This window comes from Bos javanicus, chromosome 1 (genome assembly GCF_032452875.1).
Source record: "Bos javanicus breed banteng chromosome 1, ARS-OSU_banteng_1.0, whole genome shotgun sequence".
NCBI classification, from domain to species: domain Eukaryota; kingdom Metazoa; phylum Chordata; class Mammalia; order Artiodactyla; family Bovidae; genus Bos; species Bos javanicus.
In genome coordinates this window covers 145984016-146010780 of record NC_083868.1, presented here as the reverse complement: position 1 = coordinate 146010780, position 26765 = coordinate 145984016, and the positions used below count along the sequence as shown (strand labels likewise).

Genomic DNA, 26765 nt, shown 5'->3' with positions numbered 1-26765 from the left:
CCTTGACTGTACTTCCGCATATGATTCTCAACTTAAACACAATGAAAACATTCCATTTTTAACATAAACTGTGACAGGCGATAAAAAGTGGATCTTGTACAATAATAGGGAATAGAAGAGATCACGTGGCAAGTGAAATGAACTACCACCAACTACACCAAAGACTGGTCTTCATCCAAAGAAGGTGATGTTGTGTACATGGGAGGAATGGAAGGGAGTCCTTTATCATGAGCTCCTTCTGAAAAATGAAACAATTAACTGCAACAAGGACTGCTCCCAATCAGACCAAGTGAAAGCAGCACTCAGCAAAAAGCATCCAGAATTAGTCAGGAGAAAACACATCAGCTTCCATCAGGATAACACAAGACTGTGTGTTTATTTGATGACCAGGCAAAAACTGTTACAGCTTGGCTGGGAAGTTCTGATTTATCTGCCATATTCACCAGACACTGCACCTTTGAATGTCCATTTATTTTGGGCTTTACAAAATTCTCCTAATGAAAAACTTTTCAGTTCCCTGTAAGACTGTATAAAAGGCAGCTGGAATAGTCCTTTGATCAAAAAGATGACAATTTGGGGGAATGGAAATATGAAACTGCCTGAAAAATAACAGAAGGTAGTGGAACAAAACGGTGACTACATTGTTCAACAAAGTTCTTGGTGAAAGTGAGAAACGTGTCTTTTTTCTTAAAAAAACTGAAGGAACTTTTTGACCAACTCAAGGAGAATAATTTTAAATTTCTGAATTCAGGGAACTCTGTCACCCCATAAAGCAGGTTCCTCTCTTTACTAAAAGACACAAATTACATCTTAGTGAAAAAATTAAAATCTATATAGACGATCTGTTGAAAGCAAGCCCACTGCATGCACAGAAATGTGCATGAGCTCACACACACTCCTCACCACAATCAGAAGCCTGCTCCATCTCAATGGGAAACCCTGCCCAAGCCGCCCCAACCCTGCCCAGGCCGTCCCGACCCTAACCAGTACCTGGGGGTGTGTAGGCCTCCACAGATGCGTGCGTGAGGACAGAGCGCCTCTTGGATGGCATGGGCATCTTCCTCTCTTTGTATTTGGCCAAAGCTGCCTGCACGGCCTCGGTGTGAACATCTGCACAGAAATAACAGCAGCAAAAGCACCTGTTACAAGATTCCTGATGAAGGAACAAAACCATGGTTCATGTTTTTAATCTGTTTTCATTGAGTATAAAAGGAACACAATATATAAAGGTATAAAAGGAATACATGTGGGTCCACACATCGGTCCCAGATTTCTACAAATATTCCTTGGTTTATAGATTCAACTTGGCAAGCATTTTCAGATTTAAACCGAGAAATCCCCAAAACTGAAAATAAAATGAATCAGATGGACCCAATGCACTCTGATTATGGTATAAACCACTACAAGCAGCACTGAAGCTCTGTGGTCATATCATCTGAGCTGTTGTCCCGGTCAAGCCCCAGGATGGGCAGAGCCATACAAGGAACCAAGCTCTCCCTGTAGTCGCATGGCTAGGGGGTGGTGGGGGTCCCATCACACCACCACACTTGTGGTCAAGTGCAAGAGAGCCAACAAAGAGGGGCCTGATGGCCTCACCCCATCATCCCTCCTAGAAACCAAGATGCTCACAAGGCAGAGAAGGGATACACACAGAGACTCCAGAAGTGAGGGGAACACTGCAGTCCTGAATCCGAATGGAAATTATCAGCATGAACACACATGGCATTTTATCTTTAAATAGCATGTCTTAATTCAGTCCCTAAAAATGTCTAGAAATGACCAGCCCAAGTGCAATGAGCACCTCTACCATCCAGGCTGCAGTCTTACAACACTGTCCTCACTGCGAGCACCCTGAGAAATGTGGGTTCCAGGGTGCAGGAAGTGGCAGAGGAGCCTAGAATATCTCATCCTACCAACCAACAAGTTCCTGGCCAGCAACCCAATGCTGGAGCTGACGTGGAAGCACTCCCAGAGAAAAAGGTTGGGGCAGTCTGAACACCACCAAGGACAAAAACAAGATCAGAGAAAAGGAAGGAAGAAAAAGAGGAAGCAAAACTAACTGGCTGCCACTGGAGGATGCCAGTGACATGAGCTACTGTTTTGAAAAAGATTAAATGGATGGAAAGAACCGAGCATCTTTCCGGGTTCTCCTGTGCTGTGTCATGAGCACAAGCTGCTTGCTCTCCCTAGAACTGGTCCAGCCGTCCTGCCACCAAATCCACCCTAATGAACCAAGGGATCAACCCTGCCAGCATCCCAGGGAGGAGAGAGACACAGGCCTGCAGTGCTTGTGGTGGGAAAACACTGACCCCGAGGTGACCCGCTAGAGCCATGGAGCCAGGAGCAGCCAGACCACAGCCAAGGCCCCAAGACCAAGTTATCAGTGCTGGAAACACACATCAACACACAACATCCTGTGATATGCACATCTTATTTGGAACCTGGGTCCAAACTGTTTTATAAAGCCTCAGGAACACTTGGGTATTTGATACTAAGGAGTTATTGCTGATTATTCTGTGACAATGGAGCTATCTTTTAGAGCTACATCCACTCTTTTCAGATATAGAAACCAAGAATATTATGACATCTAAGTAAAATAACGTGATCTCTGAGATTCGCTTCAGAATCACACGAGAAGGGAGAAGCAGCTGGGGCTGATGAAGAAGCCAAGGCTGAGCCTGAGCACGGTGGGAACCGTGGCACTGGGCAAGTCCAGGGCTCAGTACAACACCAAGTCCACCTTTGTATGCGTTCACATTTTTCCCCAACAAAATGTTTTTAAATAGCATTTAGAAACTTTATAGTAAAATGGCTCATAGGGTACTAAGGATGAAAAATTTACACCTAGGCATATTACAATAAAATTTACAAACATCAGCAATAACCAGTCAATCCTAAAAGCTTCTAGAGAAATAGTCTTGAAGGATCAGGAAAGAGGCTAACTTTCCCAATGGTAATCACCAAATACAAGGCAACACAGCTGAAGAAATGAGCTTAGAACCTATAATTTTATATCCAGCCAAAGCACCATTTAAACTTCAGGGCCTAATAAAAATACTCCCAGACATATAACCGAAATACTCATGAAAGACTATGTTCAGAAGAGAGACAAACCTGGGAGCCCCTGCAATAGATTTGGCTTGACTGTGAGCACAGACTTTTTACACTGTGGCTGCCTTAGAAACAAACAAAAACCTAAGTACAGATAACAGTCAAGAACTAAAAATCTAAACAATACCAACATTATAGGATATAAACCAACAGATCCAAGAAGCTCAACAAACCCCAAGCACAAGAAACAAAGAAACTTATACCAAGGCACATAATAATCAAATCACTCAAAACCAGCGATAAAGAGAAAAACCGTAAAAGTGCCGGAGGGAAGGAAGGCACAGTATATACAAGGGAACAATGATAAGGAATAAACCTGGACGAATAACAGTGGATATACCGACGTGAACAATGACTGCTAAGCTGCCATCATTAGGAGAGCTGGCGCTGCCATGACAACAGATGAATCCATCAAGAGAACAGAACGGAGTCCAGAAAGAGTCAGCCATGAGCAGCTGCCTTTAGACAAAGGAGCAAGGGCATGGGGACAAAAGGAATCCCCAGTGCAAGAAAGTCAGCTTTCTACCACACCCTGAAATTAACAAAATCTAAACTATAGGCCTAAAGGTAAAAACCTAAAACTACAAAACTTCTAGAAGAAAACACAGGTAAGAATCTTTGTGATCTTGGGTTTGGCACAGATTTCTTAGATATAAGAACAAAAGCACTATTCAAGAAAGAAAAGGAAGTGATAAGCCAGATTTCATTAAAATTAAAAACTTCTGCTACAAAAGCCACTGTAAGAGAATTCAAAGAGAAGACAAAGCCTTGGAGAAAATACGAGCAAGAACATTTATGGTAAAGGTCTCGTTTTAAGAAAGTAAAGAACAAGAACCAGATACAGTTCACAAGGGCAGAAAGCAGGTCCTCAACGTCAGTTACATGTAAACAGAGGCGACAGGGAACAGGAGGTGAGGACAGGCAGGGCTCTGGGTGACCTCACTCAGGGTGCGCGGATGCGGGTCCACTTTGTGCCCAGGGCTACATCGGTGGAATGCTGATGGGGCCGGTTCCAATGTTGTATGTTACAGGCATCATTGACGTAATCCGAAAAGAAATTATTGTCAGTGTGGGGAAGTTTTTTTTAAGCATATATTAAATCGGTAAGAAATTATCTGATCAAAACTTTCTTCAAACCACTTCATCACACTCCCACATTAACGAACCATTTAAAATCTGGAGCCTATTATACAGAGTGAAGTAAGCCAGAAAGAAAAACACCAATACAGTATACTAACGCATATATATGGAATTCAGAAAGATGGTAACAATAACCCTGTATATGAGACAGCAAAAGAGACACTGATGTATAGAACAGTCTTTTGGACTCTGTGGGAGAGGGAGAGGGTGGGATGATTTGGGAGAATGGCATTGAAACATGTATAATATCATATATGAAATGAGTTGCCAGTCCAGTTTCGATGCACGATACTGGATGTTTGGGGCTGGTGCACTGGGGCGACCCAGAGGGATGGTACGGGGAGGGAGGAGAGAGAAGGGTTCAGGATGCGGAACCTGTGTATACCTGTGGCAGATTCGTGTTGATATATGGCAAAACCAATACAATATTCTAAAGTTAAAAAATAAAATTAAATTACAAAAAGAAAAAAAATAAAATCTTCATTTTTAAAAAAAAATTCTTAAAATGGCCATTTCTTTATCTATCTTCAAAGTTTTTCTTTTATAGAAGCTTACTGAGTTTAAATGTAAAAGAAATATTTAATCACACAACAGTGAAAATGTTAAACAAGCCAAAGTGAAAGTGAAGTAGCTCAGTCGTGTCCAACTCTTTGCAACCCTGTGGACGGCAGCCCACCAGGCTCCTTCCTCCATGGGATTCTCCAGGCAAGAATACTGGAGTGGGCTGCCATTTTCTTCTCCAGGGGATCTTCCCGACCCAGGGATCAAACCGGGGTCTCCCACATTGCAGGCAGACGCTTTAACCTCTGAGCCACCAGGGAAACCCAAAACAAGCCAAAGAGTGTTCAAAAACTATTGATATCTAATCTATAACAGGAAGCAGAGGGCTTCCCTGGTGGCTTGGTGGTAAAGAACCCGCCTGCCAGTGCAGGAGACACAGGTTCCATCCCTGGTCCAGGAAGATCCCACATGCCTCGGAGCAACTAAACTCGTGCACGGCAACTACTCAGCCTGTGCTCTAGAGCATGGGAGCTGCAACCCCTGAAGCCCACAGACCCTGAAGCCTGTGCTCCACAAAAAGAGAAGCCACTGCAATGGGAAGCCCACACAGCAACGAGGACCCAGCACAGCCAAAAATAATAAATAAATAAAATGATCATTGGAAGCATGCATTTTTTCAAGGCACGTCCTGATAATGCAAATAAACTGTAGAGACAAATTCAAATATTTATAAAAGCACTAACAGAGTGGCAGAAATCTAATTAGAAGGAAATCTTCAAAATTAGAGAAAAATAAAATACTAAAACACATAGAGTAGTAGAGTGGTTCCCTACTGGACAACTCCATCAACACCAACCCCAAAGTTCCAGCAGAAAAATGGACACAGACATTTACAGAAATGATTTTCATGGTGAGGAAGATTTTGCTTTATTCTGAGACGTCTATACGCAGCTGCTGAGAGGAGCACGCTCACACTCCAGGCTACACTAAAACATACTGAGATCTATGAAAGTTTTGTTTTTTTCTTGAAAACCATGATGCAGTCAGTCACGGTTCAGAGAAGGCCCTTTCCTCAGTGGAGCTGTGGTGTCCAAGCAGAGGACGCGGCGCTCCGGGCCCTACCTGATCGGAAGCGCTCGTCCCGGGCGTTGCTGGGCCTCGGCTTGGGCTGCTTGGGCGCAGGGGCCGAGGCTTGTGCGGGCCCAAGGATGCTATTCTCCACTTGCAGGGAGGGGTCTACTCCTGAAACAGTTTCACAGAAACACCGTGAGTAAAAAACCTGTTTTTCCAACAATAGAAAAACCCATGTAGAATAGCACACACCTCTCGTACACTGCTGCACAGCCCCTGCTGCACAACCACGCACGCCTGGGGCCCCAATGCCCAGAAGACCCTAAATCTGGAGGTTGGGGCCGAGACATTGACGTCAGCTTCCAGCCCCTCCCTGTCAGCAGCCCTGGGCCCCCAGCTTGTGCACACGGTGCATGGGGCCAGCTCTCTCGAACGCCCCTCCCTGCCCCCACACTGGCCCCAGTGTCAGCAAGCCCAGCAGGAAGCAGCCCACAAAGCCATCACCGGGGTGCTGACAGCCGCCCGGAGACACAGGAAGAAAGCCGATGAGAAGCTTGGAGGCTTCAGGTGCTAACCACCTGGGCCTGTGACACCTGTGTCTCCACCCTGACGGGCGGCCAGCTCTCTGTGCCTGTTGCAGCCCCATGACTGGCACACCCATGGCCAGCCAACACCCAGGCCATCAGGATGTCATGTGTGGAGTAAAGGACAAGCACAAGCCTGCAGGGTCATTTAACAGAGTCTCTGGTCCTGCCTGAGCACTAGATTGTTTCAAATTGTCCAAGAAAAACAGCCTTAGTCACCAGCCCTTAGCACTCCCCAAAAAGCAGCAGCCTGTCCCCACTTCAGCAGTGGCCACAGGACTGGAAAAGATCAGTTTTCATTCCAATCCCGAAGAATGGCAATGCCAAAAAATGTTCAAACTAACGTACAATTGCACTCATCTCACACACTAGCAAAGTAACGCTCAAAATTCCAAGGCCTCAACAATAGGTGAACCGAGAACTTCCAGATGTTCAAGCTGGATTTAGAAAAGACAGAGGAACCAGAGATCAACTTGCCAACATCCGCTGGATCATCGTAAAAGCAAGCAAATCCCAGAAAAACATCTATTTCTGCTTTATTGACTACAGCAAAGCTTTTGACTGTGTGGATCACAACAAACTGTGGAAAATTCTTCAAGAGATGGGAATATCAGACCACCTTCCCTGCCTCCTGAGAAGTCTGTATGCAGGTCAAGAAGCAACAGAACTGGACATGGAACAACAGACTGGTTACAAATCGGCAAAGAAGTACGTCAAGGCTATATACTGTCACCCTGCTTATCTAACCTATATATACAGAGTACGGAGAAGGCAATGGCAACCCACTCCAGTACTCTTGCCTGGAAAATTCCATGGACGGAGGAGTCTGGTGGGCTGCAGTCCATGGGGTCACTAGGAGTCGGACATGACTGAGAGACTTCCCTTTCACTTTTCACTTTCATGCACTGGAGAAGGAAATGGCAACCCACTCCAGTGTTCTTGCCTGGAGAATCCCAGGGATGGGGAGCCTGGTGGGCTGCCGTCTATGGGGTCATACAGAGTCGGATACGACTGAAGTGACTTAGCAGCAGCAGCAGCAGCATGCAGAGTACATCATGCAAAATGCTGGGCTGGATGAAGCAAAGCTGGAATCAAGACTGCCAGGAGAAATATCAATAATCTCAGATATGCAGATGACATCACCCTTATAGCAGAAAGAGAAGAACTAAAGAGCCTCTTGATGAAAGTGAAAGAGGAGAGTGAAAACCCTGGCTTAAAACTCAATATCCAAAAAATGAAGATCATGGCATCTGATCCTATCACTTCACGGCAAACAGACGGGGAAACAATGGAAACAGTGACAGACTTTATTTTGTTGGGCTCCAAAAACACTGCAGATGGTGACTGCAGCCACGAAATTAAAAGACGCTTGCTCCTTGGAAGAAAAGCTATAAACAACCTAGACAGCATGTTAAAAAGCAGAGACATTACTTTGCTGACAAAGGTCTGTCTAGTCAAAGCTATAGTTTTTCCAGTATTTACATATGGATGTGAGAGTTGGACTATAAAGAAAGCTGAGTGCCAAATAATTGATGCTTTTGAACTGCGGTGTGGAGAAGACTTTTGAGAATCCCTTGGACTGCAAGGAGATCCAACCAGTCCATCCTAAAGGAAATCAGTCCTGAATATTCATTGGAAGGACTGATGCTCAAGCTGAAGCTCCAATATTTTCGCCACCTAATGCGAAGAGCAAACTCATCAGAAGAGACCCTGATGCTGGGAAAGATTGATGGCAGGAGAAGGGGACAACAGAGGATGAGATGGTTGGATGGCATCACTGACTCAATGGCCATGAGTTTGAGCAAGCTCTGGGAGTTGGTGATGGATGGGAAGCCTGGCGTGCTGCAATCCATGGGGTCGCAAAGAGTCGGACACGACTGAGTGGCTGACCTGATCTGAACTGCCCCACCTGGGCCTCAGGGGGTCATTACCTCTGACACTGCTCCTGAAAAGGCCACCTGACCCCAGCTCCCTAGGATGACACACAGAGAGGACAGAGGGGACAGGAGACGTGGGGGCCCTCACTCCGCTGCCTGAGCCTCCAGGCGCCTCTGTGACTGAGGAGCCCCTGGGACACCAGCTCTGGCTCTGCAGACAAGAAGGAGCTGCCCCCAAGACTGGCCGACCTCCAGATGTGGGCGCAGAATGCTGCCATTGCTGATGTTTATGTACCAGGTTTGGAGTGTTCGTTAGCTCTTCAAAACTGAACATATACACACATACATGTATGCAACATGCAGCAATGCTGATCAGCACTGCTTCTGGCTTTTTGTTTCTTGGACTGACTGGAACAAATTTCCCTAAAATCCATAATGGAGAACACAGAATCCTAAGCATTATGCACTATAAACAGGTATGCTTGCAAAGTGATGTGTAAATATAGGGACATCCTTGCATTTTTATTCCAAAATACAGTGCTTTTATTGAGATCGATTAATTTATTTAAGAAAGATATAAAGCCCAATGGGAAACCACTGGATGAAAGAGTAGGTATATTTTTAGTCTTAACAGGTATCAAGAGAGAACTTCTCAGGCCACAGCATTCGCATTCCCACAGGGTGCCATTTCCCCATGTCTCTGTCAGCACTGCATGTTACAAATTTTAGAATCTTGCCAATCTGACAGGAGAATGGTTCCCTAATTTGCATTCCCAAGGCAATGGCACCCCACTCCAGTACTCTTGCCTGGAAAATCCCATGGACAGAGGAGCCTGTTAGGCTGCAGTCCATGGGGTCGCTAGGAGTTGGACATGACTGAGTGACCACCCTTTCACTTTTCACTTTCATGCATTGGAGAAGGAAATGGCAACCCACTCCAGTGTTCTTGCCTGGAGAATCCCAGGGCCGGGGGGGGCGCCTGGTGGGCTGCCATCTCTGGGGTCGCACAGAGTCGGATACGACTGAAGCGACTTAGCAGCAGCAGCGTAACTAGTGAGGTTGAACATATGTTAATGTTTACTGCTCATCCATACGTCCTTTTATTTGAATTCTATTAATTCTATCCAGCTAAGGAGCCCCCAAAGGGCTTCCCAGGTGGCTCAGTGGTAAAGAACCTGCCTGTAATGCAGGAGATGTGGGTTCAATCCCTGGGTCAGGAAGATCCACTGGTGAATGAAATGGCAACCCACTCCAGTATTCTTGCCTAGAAAATCTCATGGACAGAGGAGCCTGGCAGACTACAGTTCACAGGGTTGCAAAAAGTCAGACATGACTGAGTGAGCATGTATGCATGCAAGGAGCCCCCAAAGGACCTGCAGGGAGCCCTGGTCAGCTAGAGGCCCCACCCTACGCTGGACATGCCCCCAGGCCATGGCCAGCCGGCCGCAGCTCAGTCACTCTGCAGTGCTTCATTTCTAGAGAGACAATCATAACCTTTTTTTTTTCCCCTCAGGTCTCTCATCTTGTCATCACGCAAACATTATTCAATATTCTCCTGAACTTTATAGTATTCTGTAATTACAAACATACTTAGAGTTTTACTCCTGAAGTTTACGTTCAGTAATGCTGCAGAGGAAAGGGGGTCCCACTGCTGCCTCCACAGGCATGGCACCAGTTACATACACCTTCCCTTCTTTGAATTCTCCTGAGTCGTTTCTAGACGCCCTCCCCATACACTGTTCAGTTGTCCACGTGTCTACCAACACCCTGTGGTTGGGACTGCCAAGTGCACGTGACCAGGTTTAACACCTTGAAGGCCAAGCCTTTCTCCCTGCTATTCCTCCTCAACAATGTACTAGCTACTCTCAGAACTTTTCTCCTCCAAGTGAGTTATTTCCAATGCCAGATTTGGGGGAAAAAAAAAAAATCAACAACTGCTATTCAGACTGGATTATTTTTGTCACATATTAATTTAGAAACTACTCATGTATGGATGTGAGAGTTGGACTGTGAAGAAAGCTGAGCGCCAAAGAATTGATGCTTTTGAACTGTGGTGTTGGAGAAGACTCTTGAGAGTCCCTTGGACTGCAAGGAGATCCAACCAGTCCATTCTGAAGGAGATCAGTCCTGGGTGTTCATTGGAAGGACTGATGCTAAAGCTGAAACTCCAGTACTTTGGCCACCTCATGTGAAGAGTTGACTCATTGGAAAAGACTCTGATGCTGGGAGGGATTGGGGGCAGGAGGAGAAGGGGACGACAGAGGATGAGATGGCTGGATGGCATCACCGACTAGACGGACATGAGTCTGAGTGAACTCCAGGAGTTGGTGATGGGACAGGGAGGCCTGGCGTGCTGCGATTCACGGGGTTGCAGAGAGTCGGACACAACTGAGCGAATGAACTGAACTGAATTTTTATAATATTAAATTTTTGCATTTAAGATATTGGTATATTTCTTCATATTTTAGGATCCTGGTTACTTTTTTCAAACAGATTGTATGATCCTAACATAGATCCTGTGGGTTTCTTGCTAAATGTATTAAAAACATTCGACAGTTTTTTTGCCATTATGAATGTGAGCTGTTTTATTAACAGAAATATTGCCAGAGAAAAGCCATTGATTCTTACATATTTGTCTTCTATTCAAACCAAGATGGTTACTAATTCCAATAGCCAAGTGAGCAGTCACCCAGCTTTCAACATATAAAACAACAGCACCTGAGGGAGGATGGGGTCCTGCCGTTTGTCTGGGGTGCTGCCTGGGCACTGGCCTGCGACAGACGGCCTTGTGAGCAGCCCAGTGGGCTTCTCGTTTGCCTGCTAACAATTAGGGTTTCCTCTGGTAAAATATTTATGCAAGTCCTTAGCCCATTTTCCTACTGGGCTTTTTAAAAAAAATCACACGGGGGAACTTTCTGGCTCTTTATAAAGTTTAAATTAATCAAAATTAAATTTAAAAAATGCAGTGTCTTAGTCATGCGACCACACCTCAAGTGCTCAGAAGCCATACGTGGGAGGTGCTCCGTGGACTGGACAATGGGGCTGCAGACCACTCCCACTCTGGCAAAAGGTCTCCTGGATGCTTCGACTTCACCGGCTCTGGACTCTAGCCCTTTTTCTCTTATGTATGTTACGATCATCTTCTCCTATACTGTGGCTTGTCTTTAATCTCTTTATGGGAACTTCTGATAAAACATGATTCTTAATTTTAACACACTCTAATTTACCAATCTTTTCCTTTTCAGTTGCTGCTTTTTGGTACCTTCAGGGACTTGAGAAATCCTTCCTTCTGTCTAGAGATGGTGACAGTTTTCATATACAGTCTTCCAAAGGTGCTATAATTTTTGCCTTTCTCACTAAAGCCCTTCATATTTGGTTTCTGTGTCTTAGGGAACTATGCCGGCATCGTGAGCTGCAACACCAACCCCACCATAAACCTGGTCCCCACAGCCACACATGTCTGTCTGGGTCCATGTTCTGTTTGTGAATAGAGCTATCTACCCTTGTGTGAAACCAGGCTGTCTTAATGACAAGCTTGCTATTAACTCCTCATATCATAACCAGCAAATCCTCCAATCTCATTCTTCCTTTTTATCATTATTTTGAATCCCTTAGCCCTTTAAATTTATATATAAAATACTTAACTTCTTTTTTTTGCCTTGCTGCACAAGCCATGTGGGATCTTAATTCCCTGACCAGGGATGGAACCTGTGCCCCCTGCAGTGGAAGCATGGAGTCTTAACCACCGGACTGCCATGGAAGTCTCAAACTTCTACATAAATTTTAAAATCAGCTTCTTAAATTCCACCCCCAAAAACTGTGCCAAAACACTGAAGGTGCTGCCTCTGAAGATCAATAATAAAGTGGGAGAACTCACATCTTTATAATACGTGTTCCAAACCAAAGTAAGGAAATGTTCTTTACTAAAATCATAAAAATAATCATGGTCTATGATAATAAAAATAACATAAATCCTATTTGGGGATGAAATCTATACCAAACCAGAGATATAAACTTTAATCTATGACTTTGGATTTTATAATTTAATATTAGACACATTATTTTCCCAGCCCTTATTAATAAAATATGAAACTACCGAAGTCAAACTCTAATACCAATTTTTAAATCAGTTTTATAAGACCTATGTTAACCTCACCTTGAATGAGGGGTACGCAGCGTGCAAGCAGCTTTGCCCTTTTCTTTTCATATCCTTTTTGAGTGATGTCACCTAAAACAACAATAGAAAAATAGAATCACATTTCTTCTAAAGTCTCCCAAAATTTTTAATTAAAAGTTCATTCATAATGGAAAAACTGGAAACACTTAGGTCCTTCAACTGGTGACTAAAGAAAGGATGAGGTGTCCCCACAGGCAGTGCTACTCAGCAGTAAGAAGGAGCAAACTGCTGGCAGACAGTAGTCTGGGTGGGCCTTAAGGGCATACAGCTAAGTGACAGAAGCCAGGCTCCAAAGGTTCCCAGCGGAATGGTTCCGGTCACATGACACCTGGAAAAGACACTGTTACGGGCAGCGGCAGACTGCTGCCATGGGAGGGGCTTAGGGAGGACTGACCAGAGTGGCACGAGGAATCCTGCGGGGGGTGAAGCTGGTCCACGCTGTGATCGTGGTGCTCGTTCTATGACGACAAGTCGGTCCCGAGCTCACAGAACTACACCCCAGGAAGGCTGAGTCCAGCAGTATGTAAACACTTCAATATCCGAAATCTGAGATCAGCATCTCGGGGGAGCATGTTGGAACTATAGACTCTGAGGCCACACCCCAGAATGACAATCCGATGTGCATTTCACTGGATGCCCACGTGACTGCGCAAATTTGAGCTGTGGAGTCTTGGTGTGAGGACCTACAGAAAGCAACCCTCGCAGGCCACAGGGCATCCCTAGGCCAGGACTCAGGTTCTAATAAATTATCATAAAGAAGAACAGCCTAAAAAGGAACTAACCTACCCAGGAACAAGGCAGGAAACGTGTCTGCAGGGAAATGCTTCTCATCTAAGCACGCCAGCTGATTTCCTGGACAACTCAAGCACTCAGGGTGGATTCTGTGTGTTTTTGACCAGAAACACGTTACAATGTCTACCAGTATCTTGTTCTTCAAGTGAACTGTTTTCAGCAGAGAGCGTCAAGTGTTTTGCAAGCCCTCCCGGCATCCCCTCCCTGTCCCTCATTACCCCCACCATCCACTCACCCCAAACAAGCCAGCCAGTCGAGGAGGCTTCTGGGAGTCAGAGGGCAGCCTGCCATCATGCACCCAGCACTTCACCAAGTACTTCCTCAGCCATCAAAGGACCAGCACTTCTGAATGTCTGACTCGTACATTAAGCCTCCCTGAAACCCTCTGGGAGAACATTAGCCCACCACCCACAGAAGATGAGCCCAAGGTTAGGGAGTCACTGGTCCGGCCCTGGGCTCAAAACAGAGCCGCTGCTTTGACCACGGATCACTCAGTGAGGCCCCTCCCCACCTCCATCCTGTGAGTCATCACCCACCTTCACCTTACACTCCCAACAACCCCACAGGAAACGCCTCTAATGCTTGGAGTGCCTTTTAATTTGAACATGTTCTGTAGACCATGTGCCGCTTTAAAGTCCAGGTATTTTTACTTTACCTGAACAATATCATATAAAATATGATATTGTTATACCATATATTGTTATATGATAACAATATATAAGTCTCACTTTACTGCCAATTTTCTCCATTAAACACTTCATTTTTTAAATTTATTTTTAAACTGGAGGATAACTGCTTTACAGAATTTTGTTGTTTCCTGTCAAACCTCAACATGAATCAACAATAGGTATACATATCTCCCCTTCCTCTTGAACCTCCCTCTGATCTTCCTCCCCATCCCACCCCTCTAGGTTGATACAGAGCCCCTGTCTGAGTTCCCTGGGACAAACAGCAAATCTCCATTGGCTATCTCTTTTACATATGGTAATGTAAGTTTCCATGTGACTCTCTCCATACATCTCACCCTCTCCTCCCCTCTCCCTGGGTCTGTAAGTCTGTTCTCTATTGTCTGTTTCTCTACTGCTGCCCTGCAAATAAATTCTTTGGTACCATCTTGCTAGATTCCATATATACACATTAGTATATGATATTTATCTTTCTCTTTCTGACTTACTTCACTCAGTATAATAGTCTCTAGGTTCATCCACCTCATTAGAACAGACTCAAATGTGTTCCTTTTTATGGCCGAGTAATATTCCATTGTGTATATGTACCACAACTTCTTTATCCATTCAACTGTCAATGGACATCTAAGTTGATTCCATGTTCTAACTACTGTAAATAGCTAAGCACTTCATTTTTATTATCATCCAGTCTCTGCTGGCTCAGATAGTAAAGTGTCTGCCTACAATTCAGGAGACCCGGGTTTGATCCCTGGGTTGGGAGGATCCCCTGGAGAAGGAAATGGCAACCTACTCCAGTACTCTTGCCTGGAAAATCCTATGGACAGAGGATCCTGGTAGGCTACAGTTCATGGAGTTGCAAAGAGTCAGACACAATTGAGCGACATCACTTTCACTTTCAATCTCTGCTACAATGAACACACCTGACCCACAGCTGACCACAGTGGCCCACAGGCTGCGTCCCCCTCATTCCACCCTGACTGGACACTTACAGATCCCGACTGGATCCAGAATGTGAGTGTATGGTTTTGTATATTGACTTCCAACTTCTTAACAAATTCAAAGCACATGTGTTTTTTTAAACAATATCCACTAAAAATAATTGTTTCCTCTAGAATATATGAAACTATATAGAGACAAATTTAAATGAAAACAATATTGCAACACTAAACTAAAAAGGATAAATCCCTATTTACAAGCAGAGCATTTGGTTTTACAAGATTTTTTTCAATTTCTTTGTTAAATTTTATTGGAGTATAGTTGATTGACAATGTTATGTTAGTTTCCGCTGTATAGCAAAGTGAATCAGTTTTATATATATATTTATATATACACACACACACACACATATCACTCTTTTTTAGATTCTATTTTCATATAGGTGGCTTCCCTTGTGGCTCAGACAGTAAAGAATCTGCCTGCAATGCAGGAGACTTTGGGTCTTTGACTTCTGGGTAGGAAAGATCTCTCTAAAACGGAATGGCTACCCACTCCAGTATTCTTGCCTGAAAAATTCCATGGACAGAGGAGCCTGGCAGGCTATATAGTCCATGGTATTGCAAAGAGTCAGACACAGCTGAGTAACTATCACTTTCACTTCTCATGTTAGGTAGGTCATTACAAATATTAAGTAGAATTCCCTATGCTATACAGTAGGTCCTTATTAGTTAATCTATTTTATGTATCGTTGTTGCTGTTCAGTCACTCAGTCCTGTCTGGCTCTTTGTGACCCCAGAAACTGCAGCACACCAGGCTTCCCCTGTCCTTCACCATCTCCTGGAGCTTGCTCAAACTCATGTCCATCGAATGAGTGATGCCATCCAACCATCTCATCTTCTGTCACCCCCTTCTCCTCCTGCCCTCAATCTTTCCCAGCATCAGGGTCTTTTCCAATGAGTCAGCTCTTCACATCAAGTAGCCAAAGTATTGAAGTTTTGGCATCAGTCCTTCCAATGAATATTCAGGGTTGATTTCCTTTAGGATGGACTGGTTTGATTTCCTTGCTGTCCAAGGGACTCTCAAGAGTCTTCCCTAGCACCACAATTTGAAAGCATCAATTCTTTGGCGCTCAGCCTTCTTTATGATCCAATTCTCATATCCATACATGACTACTGGGAAAAACACAGCTTTGACTAGACAGACCTTTGTCAGCAAGGTGATGTCTCTACGCAGGTTACACTGTGTAGGTTGGGCACAGCTTTCCTTCCAAGGAGCAAGTTTCTTTTAATTTCGTGGCTGCAGTCACCATCAGTCAGACCAGAAAATAAAGTTTGTCACTGCTTCCACTTTTTCCCCTTCTATTTGCCATGAAGTGATGGGGCCAGATTCCATGATCTTCGTTTTCTGAATGTTGAGTTTTAAGACAGGTTTTTCACTCTTCTCTTTCACCCTCATCAAGAGGCTCTTTAGTTGCTCTTCACTTTCTGCCATTACAGTGGTATCATCTGCATATCTGAGGTTATGATATTTCTCCCAGCAATCTTGATTCCAGCTTGAGTCATCCAGCCCAGTATTTTGCATGAGGTACTTGCATATAAGTTAAACAATCAGGGTGACAATATACTGCCTTGAGGTACTCCTTTCCCAATTTGGAACCAGTCCATTGTTTCATGTCTGGGTCTAACTGTTGCTTCTTGTTCTGCATACAGATTTCTCAGCAGACAGGTAAGGTTGTCTGTTATTTCTATCTCTTGGAAGAATTTTCCATAGTTTGTTGTGATTCACACAGTCAAAGGCTTTAGTGTAGTCAATGAAGCAGAAGTAGATGTATTTTGGGATTCCCTTGCTTTTTCTGTATATAATAATGTGTATATGTCAATTCCAATCTCGTGATATTTTAAGATTAAGTATTCATTTCCTAGAAACAGTTTCTTCCTATGCTCCCATTTCAAATGCGTGCTCGTGTGGTGAAGGCAGCAAGGGGCATTCAGGAAGGAAACATGCTAACTCCCAGTTTGGTGCTCATGGTTTCCTGAAAGTTCTCCAGACCAACTGAATAGAACCAGCTACATGTTTTCACATGTGACCAGCTACATGTTTTCAAGTATTCAACACAGACCATCAACCCAACATGCCTCTGAATGCAACATGGGATCCAAGACAGACTCCAGACAAAATTAATGAGCCAGTAAAGGACTCACATCCAAGGTCCCTGACCCCAGGTACGGTGAACAATAGAGAGACGACAGCAGAGTATGCTCCCCGACCCATTGCACAGATCAGGTGACCTGCCCACAGGCCAGAGGAAGGCCCAGACACAGCAGAGGAGTCTCCCCTGGCTGGCCACTCAGGCCCAAGCAGCTCTGGAAACACGCCAGGATGTCCACAGAAGGTTCTTCCCTGGCAGTCTGCGGGCAGCTGTCTCACTACCCCACACACTGGGTACAAGGTGTGGCGCAGGCTGACCTCCAGGCCGCAAACCAAATGAATTACAAAGGCAAAATCCCAAATGATATCAAGTCTCTAACTCGGCAACACAGTTTCTAAAAACCTATTCTGGAAAACACTCAACAACTCCTTAAGGTCACAGAAACAAGGAAGGCCAGGCAACAGACATTACACACAAAAGCAACGTGAGACAGCCTGTCCACAAAACCAAGCAGGAAGAAGTGAGTCTGCAGCCCCACAACACTACTACAGAACGCTGCTGGTCCTAAAGATGCCCAGTGCCTGCGGGACAGGGAGGGGAACCACTCACAGGAGACCCATGACATCCTGCCAAGTAAACGCAGCACGCTGAAAAACAGTGTGTATGCAAAAAACGATGTGATTCTGCTGAAAGTTGCTCAGTTGTGTCCAACTCTTTGCATAGAGTCCATGGAATTTTCCAGGACACAGTACTGGAGTGGGTAGCCTTTTCCTTCTCCAGGACATCTTCCCAACCCAGGGATTGAACCCAGGTCTCCTGCTTTGCAGGCGGATTCTTTACCAGCTGAACTATCAGGGAAGTCTATTCGCAGGCATGTAGGTAGATATATTTTTGTGTGTGCAGAAAATGTCTGGAGGGTACCCGATACATTATTAGTAGTGTTACTCCTGGAGAATGATTTATTTGCCTTGGGGTAGGTATTAGAGAGATTTCATCTTTTACTTCACTTCTGAACTTGTTAAATCTTTTGGCACAATAATCATACAATCTTTTGTAATTAAGAATATATGGAAGCTGGTTTGATAACATACTATGGTTATATGTTATTGTAGGAAACAGAATGAAATCATGCAATGTTTTGTAATTAAGAATATATGGAAGCTGGTTTGATAACATACTATGGTTATATGTTATTGTAGGAAACGGAATGACTTCTATGTACTATTTTTATAACTTCTTCTGAGATTAAAATTATTCCAAAATTAAAAAATATATGAGCGAGACTACATAAAATTGGTGTTATTTCTGTTTTAAATGTTTGATAAAATTTGTCAGTGAAACCATCTGGGCTTGTAGATTTAATTCCCAGGGTTTTTCTTTCTTCTTTTGCTTTATTTTACTTTTTCTAGAGCAGTTTAAGGGTTACAAGCAAAACTGAAGGCAAGGTTCAGAGGGCTCCCATACACCCTCTACCGCCACACGCACAGCCTCCCCATCATCAACATCCGCCACCTGATGGTGTGTTTGTTACAGGTAATGAGCCGGCCCTGACACAGAAGCCTCAGCTTCCAAAGCCCTCCCTCTTGTCATGCATCCCATGGGCTTGGACAAACGCATGATGACATATAGCAATCATTAAGCTATCACACAGGGTATTTCACTGCCCTAAGAATCCTCTGTGCTCTGCCTACTCATCCCTCTTCCCAGCTTGTGAACCCCTGGCGGCCACTGGTCTTCTTACTGTCTCCATAGTTTTCCAGAATAGGTGGAATCCGTAGCCTTTTCAAACTGATTTCTTTCACTGAGTAACAGGCATTTAAGACTGTTCCCTGTCTTGCTTGGCTTGGTAACTCACTTCTTTCCAGTTCTAAATATTCTATAATATTCCATTGTCTCAGTGTACCAGTTCATTTATCTATTCAACTACTGAAAGACATCTGTCTTGCTGCTTTCAAAAGGGCCCCTGTGAGCACCCGGGTGCAGGTTCTTCTACATACCACCTGGTGAGATGAAAGCAGACTAGGGGATGATTCACACTCAACCCTCATGACCCAACCGCGAAGCCTCTTACAGCTGAAAGAATTCCCTCCAGCATTTCCCAGCTGCATAGCTTCCCTCCTGTGAACTTTCCAAGGATCAGCTGCTCTGTTCAGGCGGAGGGCGGGGGGGCCGGTCGCCCTCCAAGCACCCCTCCCTCTCAGTGGACTCTGGAGGCCAGTGGGAGAGTGGACGCACACCGCCCTCCCCAACACTCCTGCTCCTCCCGGCGCTGACTCGCCCGCCTCACTCCTGCCATCCCCACACCGACAGCACCCTGCTGACTGACCTTTTTGACTTCCCAGAGTCTAGACTGCTGTGAACGGCTTTTTAATTTTTAACACTGCCACCATTTCAGTGAGATGTGGGGAAGGAGAGTCTTCTTTACCTGATGACTGGCCATGGATACTGACTTGGGCTATGCCCCTGAATAAATGCCCTCGTCTGGAAAGCCTCTCCTGCCTCAGCTGCACAGACGCCCACGCGTGCTCCTGCATCTGCCCCTGTGGCAGTGCCCTCTTTGGTCTCCCTGCGGCCTCCCCTTGCTGCCTTTCCCTTTGGGGTCTGGGTTGCTGGAGGGTTTGTCAGAGGCCTTCTTTGCATTATTCAGTTCTCCACAGGCAGCAACTGTCTTTGTTTCAATTATGACAGTTGTATTGATGGCTTCCAAGTTTCTACTGTCAGACCAGCCCTTTCTAGAAATGCAGTCCTACATGTCAAATGCACGGATCTCCCCAAGACGCCGCACACTCAACAGGTATGAACAGACGTGTTCTGCTTGTGCACACATCTTGAGGAACAACCCCGTCATCTCCCCGGCAGTCACTTCAGGAACTCGGGAGTCACTCAAGACCCTCCTGCAACGTCCCCCTCTCCACACTACGGCTGCTGACTCTATTCCAGCCCATTCTCCCCAAGCGCTCAGCCGCCCTCCAAACCAGCACAAACTCCTGCCCTGGGTTATGGTAGTGTGCTCTCCCATTTTTCTGTTCCCAATGTCATCCTCACCCAAACCACTCTCTACATGCTGCCAGAAAATCACTCTAAATCAGAGCAGGAAAAAGAGACTGGCAAGAGATCACACTGGAGTATTTCACCTGCTCCTAATACCTGAACAAACGACCTGCTGGCCCCATCATTTATTAACAAACAAAGCAAAGCACCCAAGAATAACCACCCCTTAGTCCTTTATAAAAATTAGAAAATTGGCTATCTCTGCCTTCAAAGTTTTGTGGGTTCTGAACATACACACTAATCTAATTTTAATATTCTCCCCACTATTGAGAAAAGGGGCGGAAGACTGCATACTTTGAGAGCATGACTCTTTTTCAGCAGAGTGCCTTTACAGAGCATATGCTTTGCTGCGCTGTCCAATACAACAGCCACTACTCATACGTGCCTATGTAAACTTCCGTTACTTAGAAGTAAATTAAATGACTGTTTAGTTCCCCAGACCCCTGAGCCACATTTCGAGTGTTGAACACCACATGTGGCTTGTGGTTACCACACTGGATAGCACAAGACATCCCCACAGACCTCAGGGTGCCTGTCACTCACACCCACACCACCAGCGGCTGCAGGTGGCACCCTCGCTTGCCTCGGTGCTGGGCTGGACTCCAGAGTCTGGTCCTGGCTCCTCCTGGGATGCACAAATCCTCCCGTGAGCGAGCCCCCGCCCTCCAACCTGTTCTCTCCACCACTTGCCGGGGGACACTGTCTGGAAGCCCAGCCACTGACGCTGGCTCATCCTCCTCTGTCTAGCACATTCTGCTGTCTTCTCCCTCACCCTCCTCACGTGCCTTCAGAGCAAAGCCGGAAGAATCTCTTTCCTCTATTGGCCCTACTGGCCCATGTCTGATGATCAGAGCTGACGGGGCCCTGCATACACCTCACAAGACAGCCAGTTTTTCAGCCTGTCAGCCTCACTAGCTCATGGGCCTTTTTGTTCAGTCCGCGGAAGCTTGCTGAGAACAGGATGACAAGCTGAGGGTCTCAGGCTGCTCTAACAAAATGTCACAGGCTGGGAGGTCTGAACAACAGGTGTGGAGGCTGGACGTCTGAGACCTAGGTGTCACAGGGCTGGTCCCTCCTGAGGCCTCCTCGCATGCAGGCAACCGCCCGCCTGGGTCCTCACAGTCTTCCCCCTTGTGTGTGTGCTCTCAACGTCTCTCTCTCTTGAAACTGAATCAGGAACCCCTATGGCTTCATTTAACCTTAATCATCTCCCTAAAGGAATGCAGTCACACTGAGGGTTAGGGCTTCAACATACGAATTTTGGGGAACAGAGTTCAATCTGTAACACCAAGATTATCTAATCTTGATGAAGTCAGAATCTCTATTTCTATAAACCCTAGCCGTTTCCCAACAAGGCTAATCCTTAGGCTCCTTCGTGTTCAGACAAAACCTAAGGACATGAACCCACGCGTGGAGGAGCTTACCAGGACGTGTTCTTTTCAGTTGCCAGTTTTCAACAAGCACAGGCATACCTTCTGACATTTCAAATTCTCAATTTAAAGGTTCTTTACCAAAGACTCTGTAGAAAAAGTCTGAAGTCTGAAAAGGAATAAAAGCTCCTTCTCTCTTTCCAAGATGGTGATCTTATATCATGACAGTCAGTGTAGACTAAAGGAAAATTTTAAACCATGACACTCAGTGTAGACTAAAGAAATAGGATGTCTATTCTTTCCTCACAGCTGGGTAAGGAAGTAAAGTGCTGCACTCAATATGCCAGCAAATTTGGAAAACTGAGCAGTGGCCACAGGACTGGAAAAGGTCAGTGTTCATTCCAATCCCAAAGAACGGCAATGCCAAAGAATGTTCAAATTAACATAAAGTTGCACTCATCTCACAGGCCAGCAAAGTAATGCTCAAAATTCTACAGGTGAGGCTTCAACAGTATGTGAACTGAGAACTTCCCAGATGTTCAAGCTGGATTTAGAAAAGGCAGAGGAACCAGAGATCAAATTGCCAACATCTGTTGGATCATAGAAAAGGCAAGAGAATCCCAGAAAAAACATCTACTGCTTTATTGACTACGCCAAAGCCTTTGACAGTGTGGATCACAACAAACTGTGGAAAATTCTTCAAGAGATAGGAATACCAGATCACCTTCCCTGCCTCCTGAGAAATCTGTATGCAAATCAAGAAGCAACAATTAGAACCAGACATGGAACAACGGACTGGTTCCAAATTGGGAAAGGAATACATCAAGGCTGTATACTGTCACCCTGTTTATTTAACTTACATGCAGAGTACATCAAGCAAAATGCCAGATTGGATGAAGCACAAGCTGGAATCAAGATTGCCAGTAGAAATATCAGTAACCTCAGATATGTAGATGACACCATCCTTCTCGCAGAAAGCGAAGAAGAACTGAAGAGCCTTTTGATGAAAGTGAAAGAGGGGAGTGAAAAAGCTGGCCTGAAATTCAACATTCAAAAAATGAAGATCAGGCATCCGGTCCCATCAATTCATGGAAAACTGATGGGGAAACAATGGAAACAGTGAGAGACTTTATTTTTGGAGGCTCCAAAATCAATGCAGATGGTGACTGCCACCATGAAATTAAAAGATACTTGCTCCTTGGAAGAAAAGCTATGACCAACCTAGATGGCATATTAAAAAGCAGAGGCATTACTTTGCCAACAAAGGTCCGTCTAGCCAAAGCTATGGTTTTTCCAGTAGTCATGTATGGATATGAGAATTGGACCATAAAGAAAGCTGAGCACTGAAGAACTGATGCTTTTGAACTGTGGTGCTGGAGAAGACTTTTGAGAATCCCTTGGACTGCAAGGAGATCAAACCAATCCATCCTTTGGGAAATCATCCTGAATATTCATTGGAAGGACTGATACTGAAGCTGAAGCTCCAATATTTTGGCCACCTGATGTGAAGAGCAGACTCATTGGAAAAGACCGTGATGCTGGGAAAGATTGAGGGCAGGAGAAGAAGGGGATGACAGAGGATGAGATGGTTGGATGGCATCACCGACTCGATGGACGTGAGTTTGAGCAAGCTCTGGGAGTTGGTGATGGACAGGGACGCCTGATGTGCTGCAGTCCATGGGGTCACAAAGAGTTGGACACGACTGAGCGACTGAACTGAACTGAGTAACAACACCAAGTCTGTACGGAAACCCCTGCATGGTTCATGGTCCCCCAGCAATGACCTGAGGTGCTGACCCAAGACTCCAGGAACTCACAAAACACAGGCCATTCATTTCCTTTGTGCAAAGGGGAAGGGGCCAAGGAGCATCCAGGAGACACTTTATCCACAGATGACAGAGATGACCAGTGTAGGTGTTTCCCTCCCTGACCACAAAGGTTTCTCTTTACCGAATAGTATATATTTTCCCAGTCTTTTTAATACACAGGTTTAACACCAGAAATGTTAGATAATTTAAGGACATAAGGACTGATCTGAAAGGATTGTCAGCCTCACTCAGAAGCAAGCTCACTACAAATAAAATGCTACAGGAAGAGTTCATCTAAGGACGGACCAGCAGCTCACTTCCCATTCCCGTCACCCTGCTTCCTTCCCACCCTTTCCTTGGCTGTGTCATAGTAGAAGGACCCAATGCTTTGCATGAGTTCATTTTTGTATTAAATAAATGTTGCATGTCGTGTCAGGCAAAGAATACTAAAAGATGAAATTGAAGGGTTTTCAAAATTACAAGTCTTCAGTAGTTTTCAACTAAAATGACAAAGCACCCTCCCAGCCCCCAGTACTGAGAGGAAGGTTCAGCAGCAACAGGCAGGCTGACCCCTGTGGACATGCCACATGACTAGGGGCAGCAGCAGCCTCTGATCCAGGTCCCGCTGGAGGACTCTTGCCTCCAGCAGACTGGTGCCCCAGGCCCATCTCTTCTCAAACCCTTCAGTCCTGAATGTGCATTTCTCTCACTTGGTAAGGCTGAAGGTCAAAGGACGACAGGGACCTGAACGACCCTGCAGAGGCCCTCCATGTGCAAGAGCAGGGCTCTGACCCTCGAGACTGGGCTGTCCTCCTGAAGCGCACCCTGACACAGCCCACTCCTTCCTCCCCACTGGCTGAGTGCCCAGTGCTGAGCAGGACGGTAGGCACTCACAGGTGCCGTCACTGCTGAAGGGGAGACAGGATCCTTACCTCATATTTGTGGCTCAGATTAGGCCACAAGCCACAGGGGAGGCAATGACACCACGAGAATAGCAAATCTGCAGCATCCTGGCACTTTCCCACACATGAAACATTTACCACACAGGCAGCAGGCACAACTCCCCCCCAACACAGCGGAACCGCGGAGCAGCCTGGCTGGCATCCCCACTCCCCCTCCTCACCTCACCCTCTGCCTCCATTGGTCTCAGTGCGGGGCTAGAGACCCTGCACGAGGTACCTGTCAGACCATAGCCCTCCTCCACGGCTCCCCAGGGTCAGTGTTTTTCCGCAGCTCACCTTTCCGGCCCCACAATTCACCAGGCTCCTTCCTCTGTAGCCACGGCCCAGCTAACCCACCTGCATTGAGTGCTGACCGCCAGCCATACGCACAGCCCCTCCCGCCACTATCTGCCTGCCCAGAGGGATTTCCTGACCGCCAGTCTGAAGTCCCCTCCCCACAGTCCCAACCTCCCTTCCTCCAGCAGGTGTTAATAGAAAGCAAATGGACAGAGCAAATGGTGCCTTCCTCTATGACAGACAGAAAGGCAACAGGTCAATGGACCTGCATGACACTTCAGCTCGGGACACAGAGGAGAGGACAGCAGGCTCGGCCCTGCTCTCATGGATCATCGCGGTGCACCACCAAGGAAGAGCCAGCCATGGACGAGAGGGCCCTGAGACGTTCAACTGAACTAAAGTTCAATTCAGTACACGCTGACCAACAACCACGTACCAAGAGCCATCTCAAAAAGCAGGTCATGGATACAGGAGCCAGACCTCAGAGCAAACAGCAGACAAACAGCCCTCCCAACACGGGTCTAGACCAGTGGCCCTGCAGGCAATTCAAGTCCTCCAAGCAGCAGATGTGGTGACAGGATCAGATGTGAAAAGATTTATGTGGAAAAACGGGGAGGGGCCCAGAGGAGGCTGCGAGCTGTTAGACGTGACTGCGCAGGAAGAAGAAAGGCAGGCGGGTTTGGAAGGAGAAGCCCTAGACTCCAGGCAGCTCCACGAGTGTCAGGCCTAGAGCCAAAGTCCCTCCCAGGAATGAGGCAGCTCCAGCTCCTGCAGCAGGACTCGTGGCCTCAGTGTGGGGTCAGTGTGGACCCAGAGTCCAGCAGGGAAGGCCCAAGTGGATCATGGCCACTGTGGGGCCGGAGGAAACTTGAGTCTTGGAGCTCCACCACGGGTCCTCCCCGGCTGGACGAGACTCACAGTACGCTCATCTCAGTATGACTCTTTCCCTCCCAGGAGTTCAGAGCAACAGACACTCCATCCTGGTTCAATGGCTCCCTGGGGCACAGCTCAGGACTCCCCGGGCTTCACTGAATCTGAGAAACAATTGCCAAAAAATTAAGTATCCAAGCCAATTACGGAGGATTCTTGATTTAAAACTGAGAATAAATAGCATGTGTGGTTTTACTCTTTTAAAATTTCTTTATTTATTGGCTGTGCTGGGTCTTTGTTGCTACCTGCCGGCTCTCTCTAGGTGTGGCAAGTGGGGGCCGCTCTCTAGTTGTGGTGCCTGGGCTCCTCCCTGCGGGGGCTTCTCCTGTTGCAGAGCCTGGGCTCTAGACGGGCTTCCACAGTTGCGGTGCATGCGCTTAGCTGTCCTGCAGCACGTGAGATCTTCTCAGGCCAGGAACTGAACCCGTGTCCCCTGTACTGGCAGGTAGATTCTGAATCACTAGACCACCAGGGAAGTACTTTATTCTTCCATTAATTCAACAAAGATTCAACAGAATACCTAAAATGTCCTAGGGGCTGAAGACATGAAGATGAACAGACCAAAATTTCCTTTGGAAGTGCTCCCTATGAACTGGCAAAGAAAAGTCCAAGTAAACAATAAATACAAAGTTGTGATAAATCTTGTAAGAACGACACAGTAAGGGTAAAAGGAACAAAAAAGCCAGCACCTAACTCTGGGTGGGGGGCAGGCAGGCTGTTCTCAGAGGAAGGCAGAGCTTCAAAAATAAAGTGAAGCTTAAACTTAAGTATTAAAACAAAGGCAGGAACTCAACAGGTACATAAAGTTGGCAATGAACAGCATGTGCAAAATTTTAGGATATTAAAGTGGAAATCCTAGTATTGATATTCTTTTAAAAACTTATAAATCAAAATTCTTTAAAGAGACAACACATTAAGATGATTTACTATAACAAGAAAAACAGTTCTAAAGGGAAGATACCTGAATCATGAATAATGGATTTTGCATAAAGTAGGATGGACATATTGATACAAGCAGCTAGTCAGTAAGTATAACTTTTAAGGATTTTCAAACATATATTTTATAAATTGAAACATCTGATTGCCCTTAAAAATATAAACAGAAATTGCATTATACTGGCAACGGTGGAAAAAAATGCTATAAAAAGTAGAAGAAATACATGTTGACAAATAGGTATTTCCTTAAAAGCTTTTCATATTACACAGTCTTATTGTTCAGTCACTCAGTTGTGTCCAACTCTTTGCAACCCCATGGACTGCAGCACACCAGGCTTCCCTGTTCTTCACCATCTCCTAGAGCTTGCTCAAACTCATGTCCATTGAGTTGGTGATGCCATCCAACCA

General features: G+C 45.7%; 1 protein-coding gene across 4 annotated transcripts in view; it reads right to left on the bottom strand.

Moving 5' to 3' along the window:
* Positions 1-26765, bottom strand: part of DIP2A (disco interacting protein 2 homolog A) — a 121853-nt gene that overhangs the window by 89150 nt on the left and 5938 nt on the right. For 3 of the 4 annotated variants that reach the window (XM_061424111.1, XM_061424117.1, XM_061424135.1), the window contains exons 2-4: positions 12441-12512; positions 5875-5994; positions 991-1110 (exon numbers count right to left, since the gene is read on the bottom strand). In XM_061424111.1, coding sequence (XP_061280095.1) covers positions 991-1110; positions 5875-5994; positions 12441-12512 — 312 coding nt within the window. The remainder of the gene's footprint in view (positions 1-990; positions 1111-5874; positions 5995-12440; positions 12513-26765) is intronic. The other variant, XM_061424126.1, reaches the window with a different exon arrangement.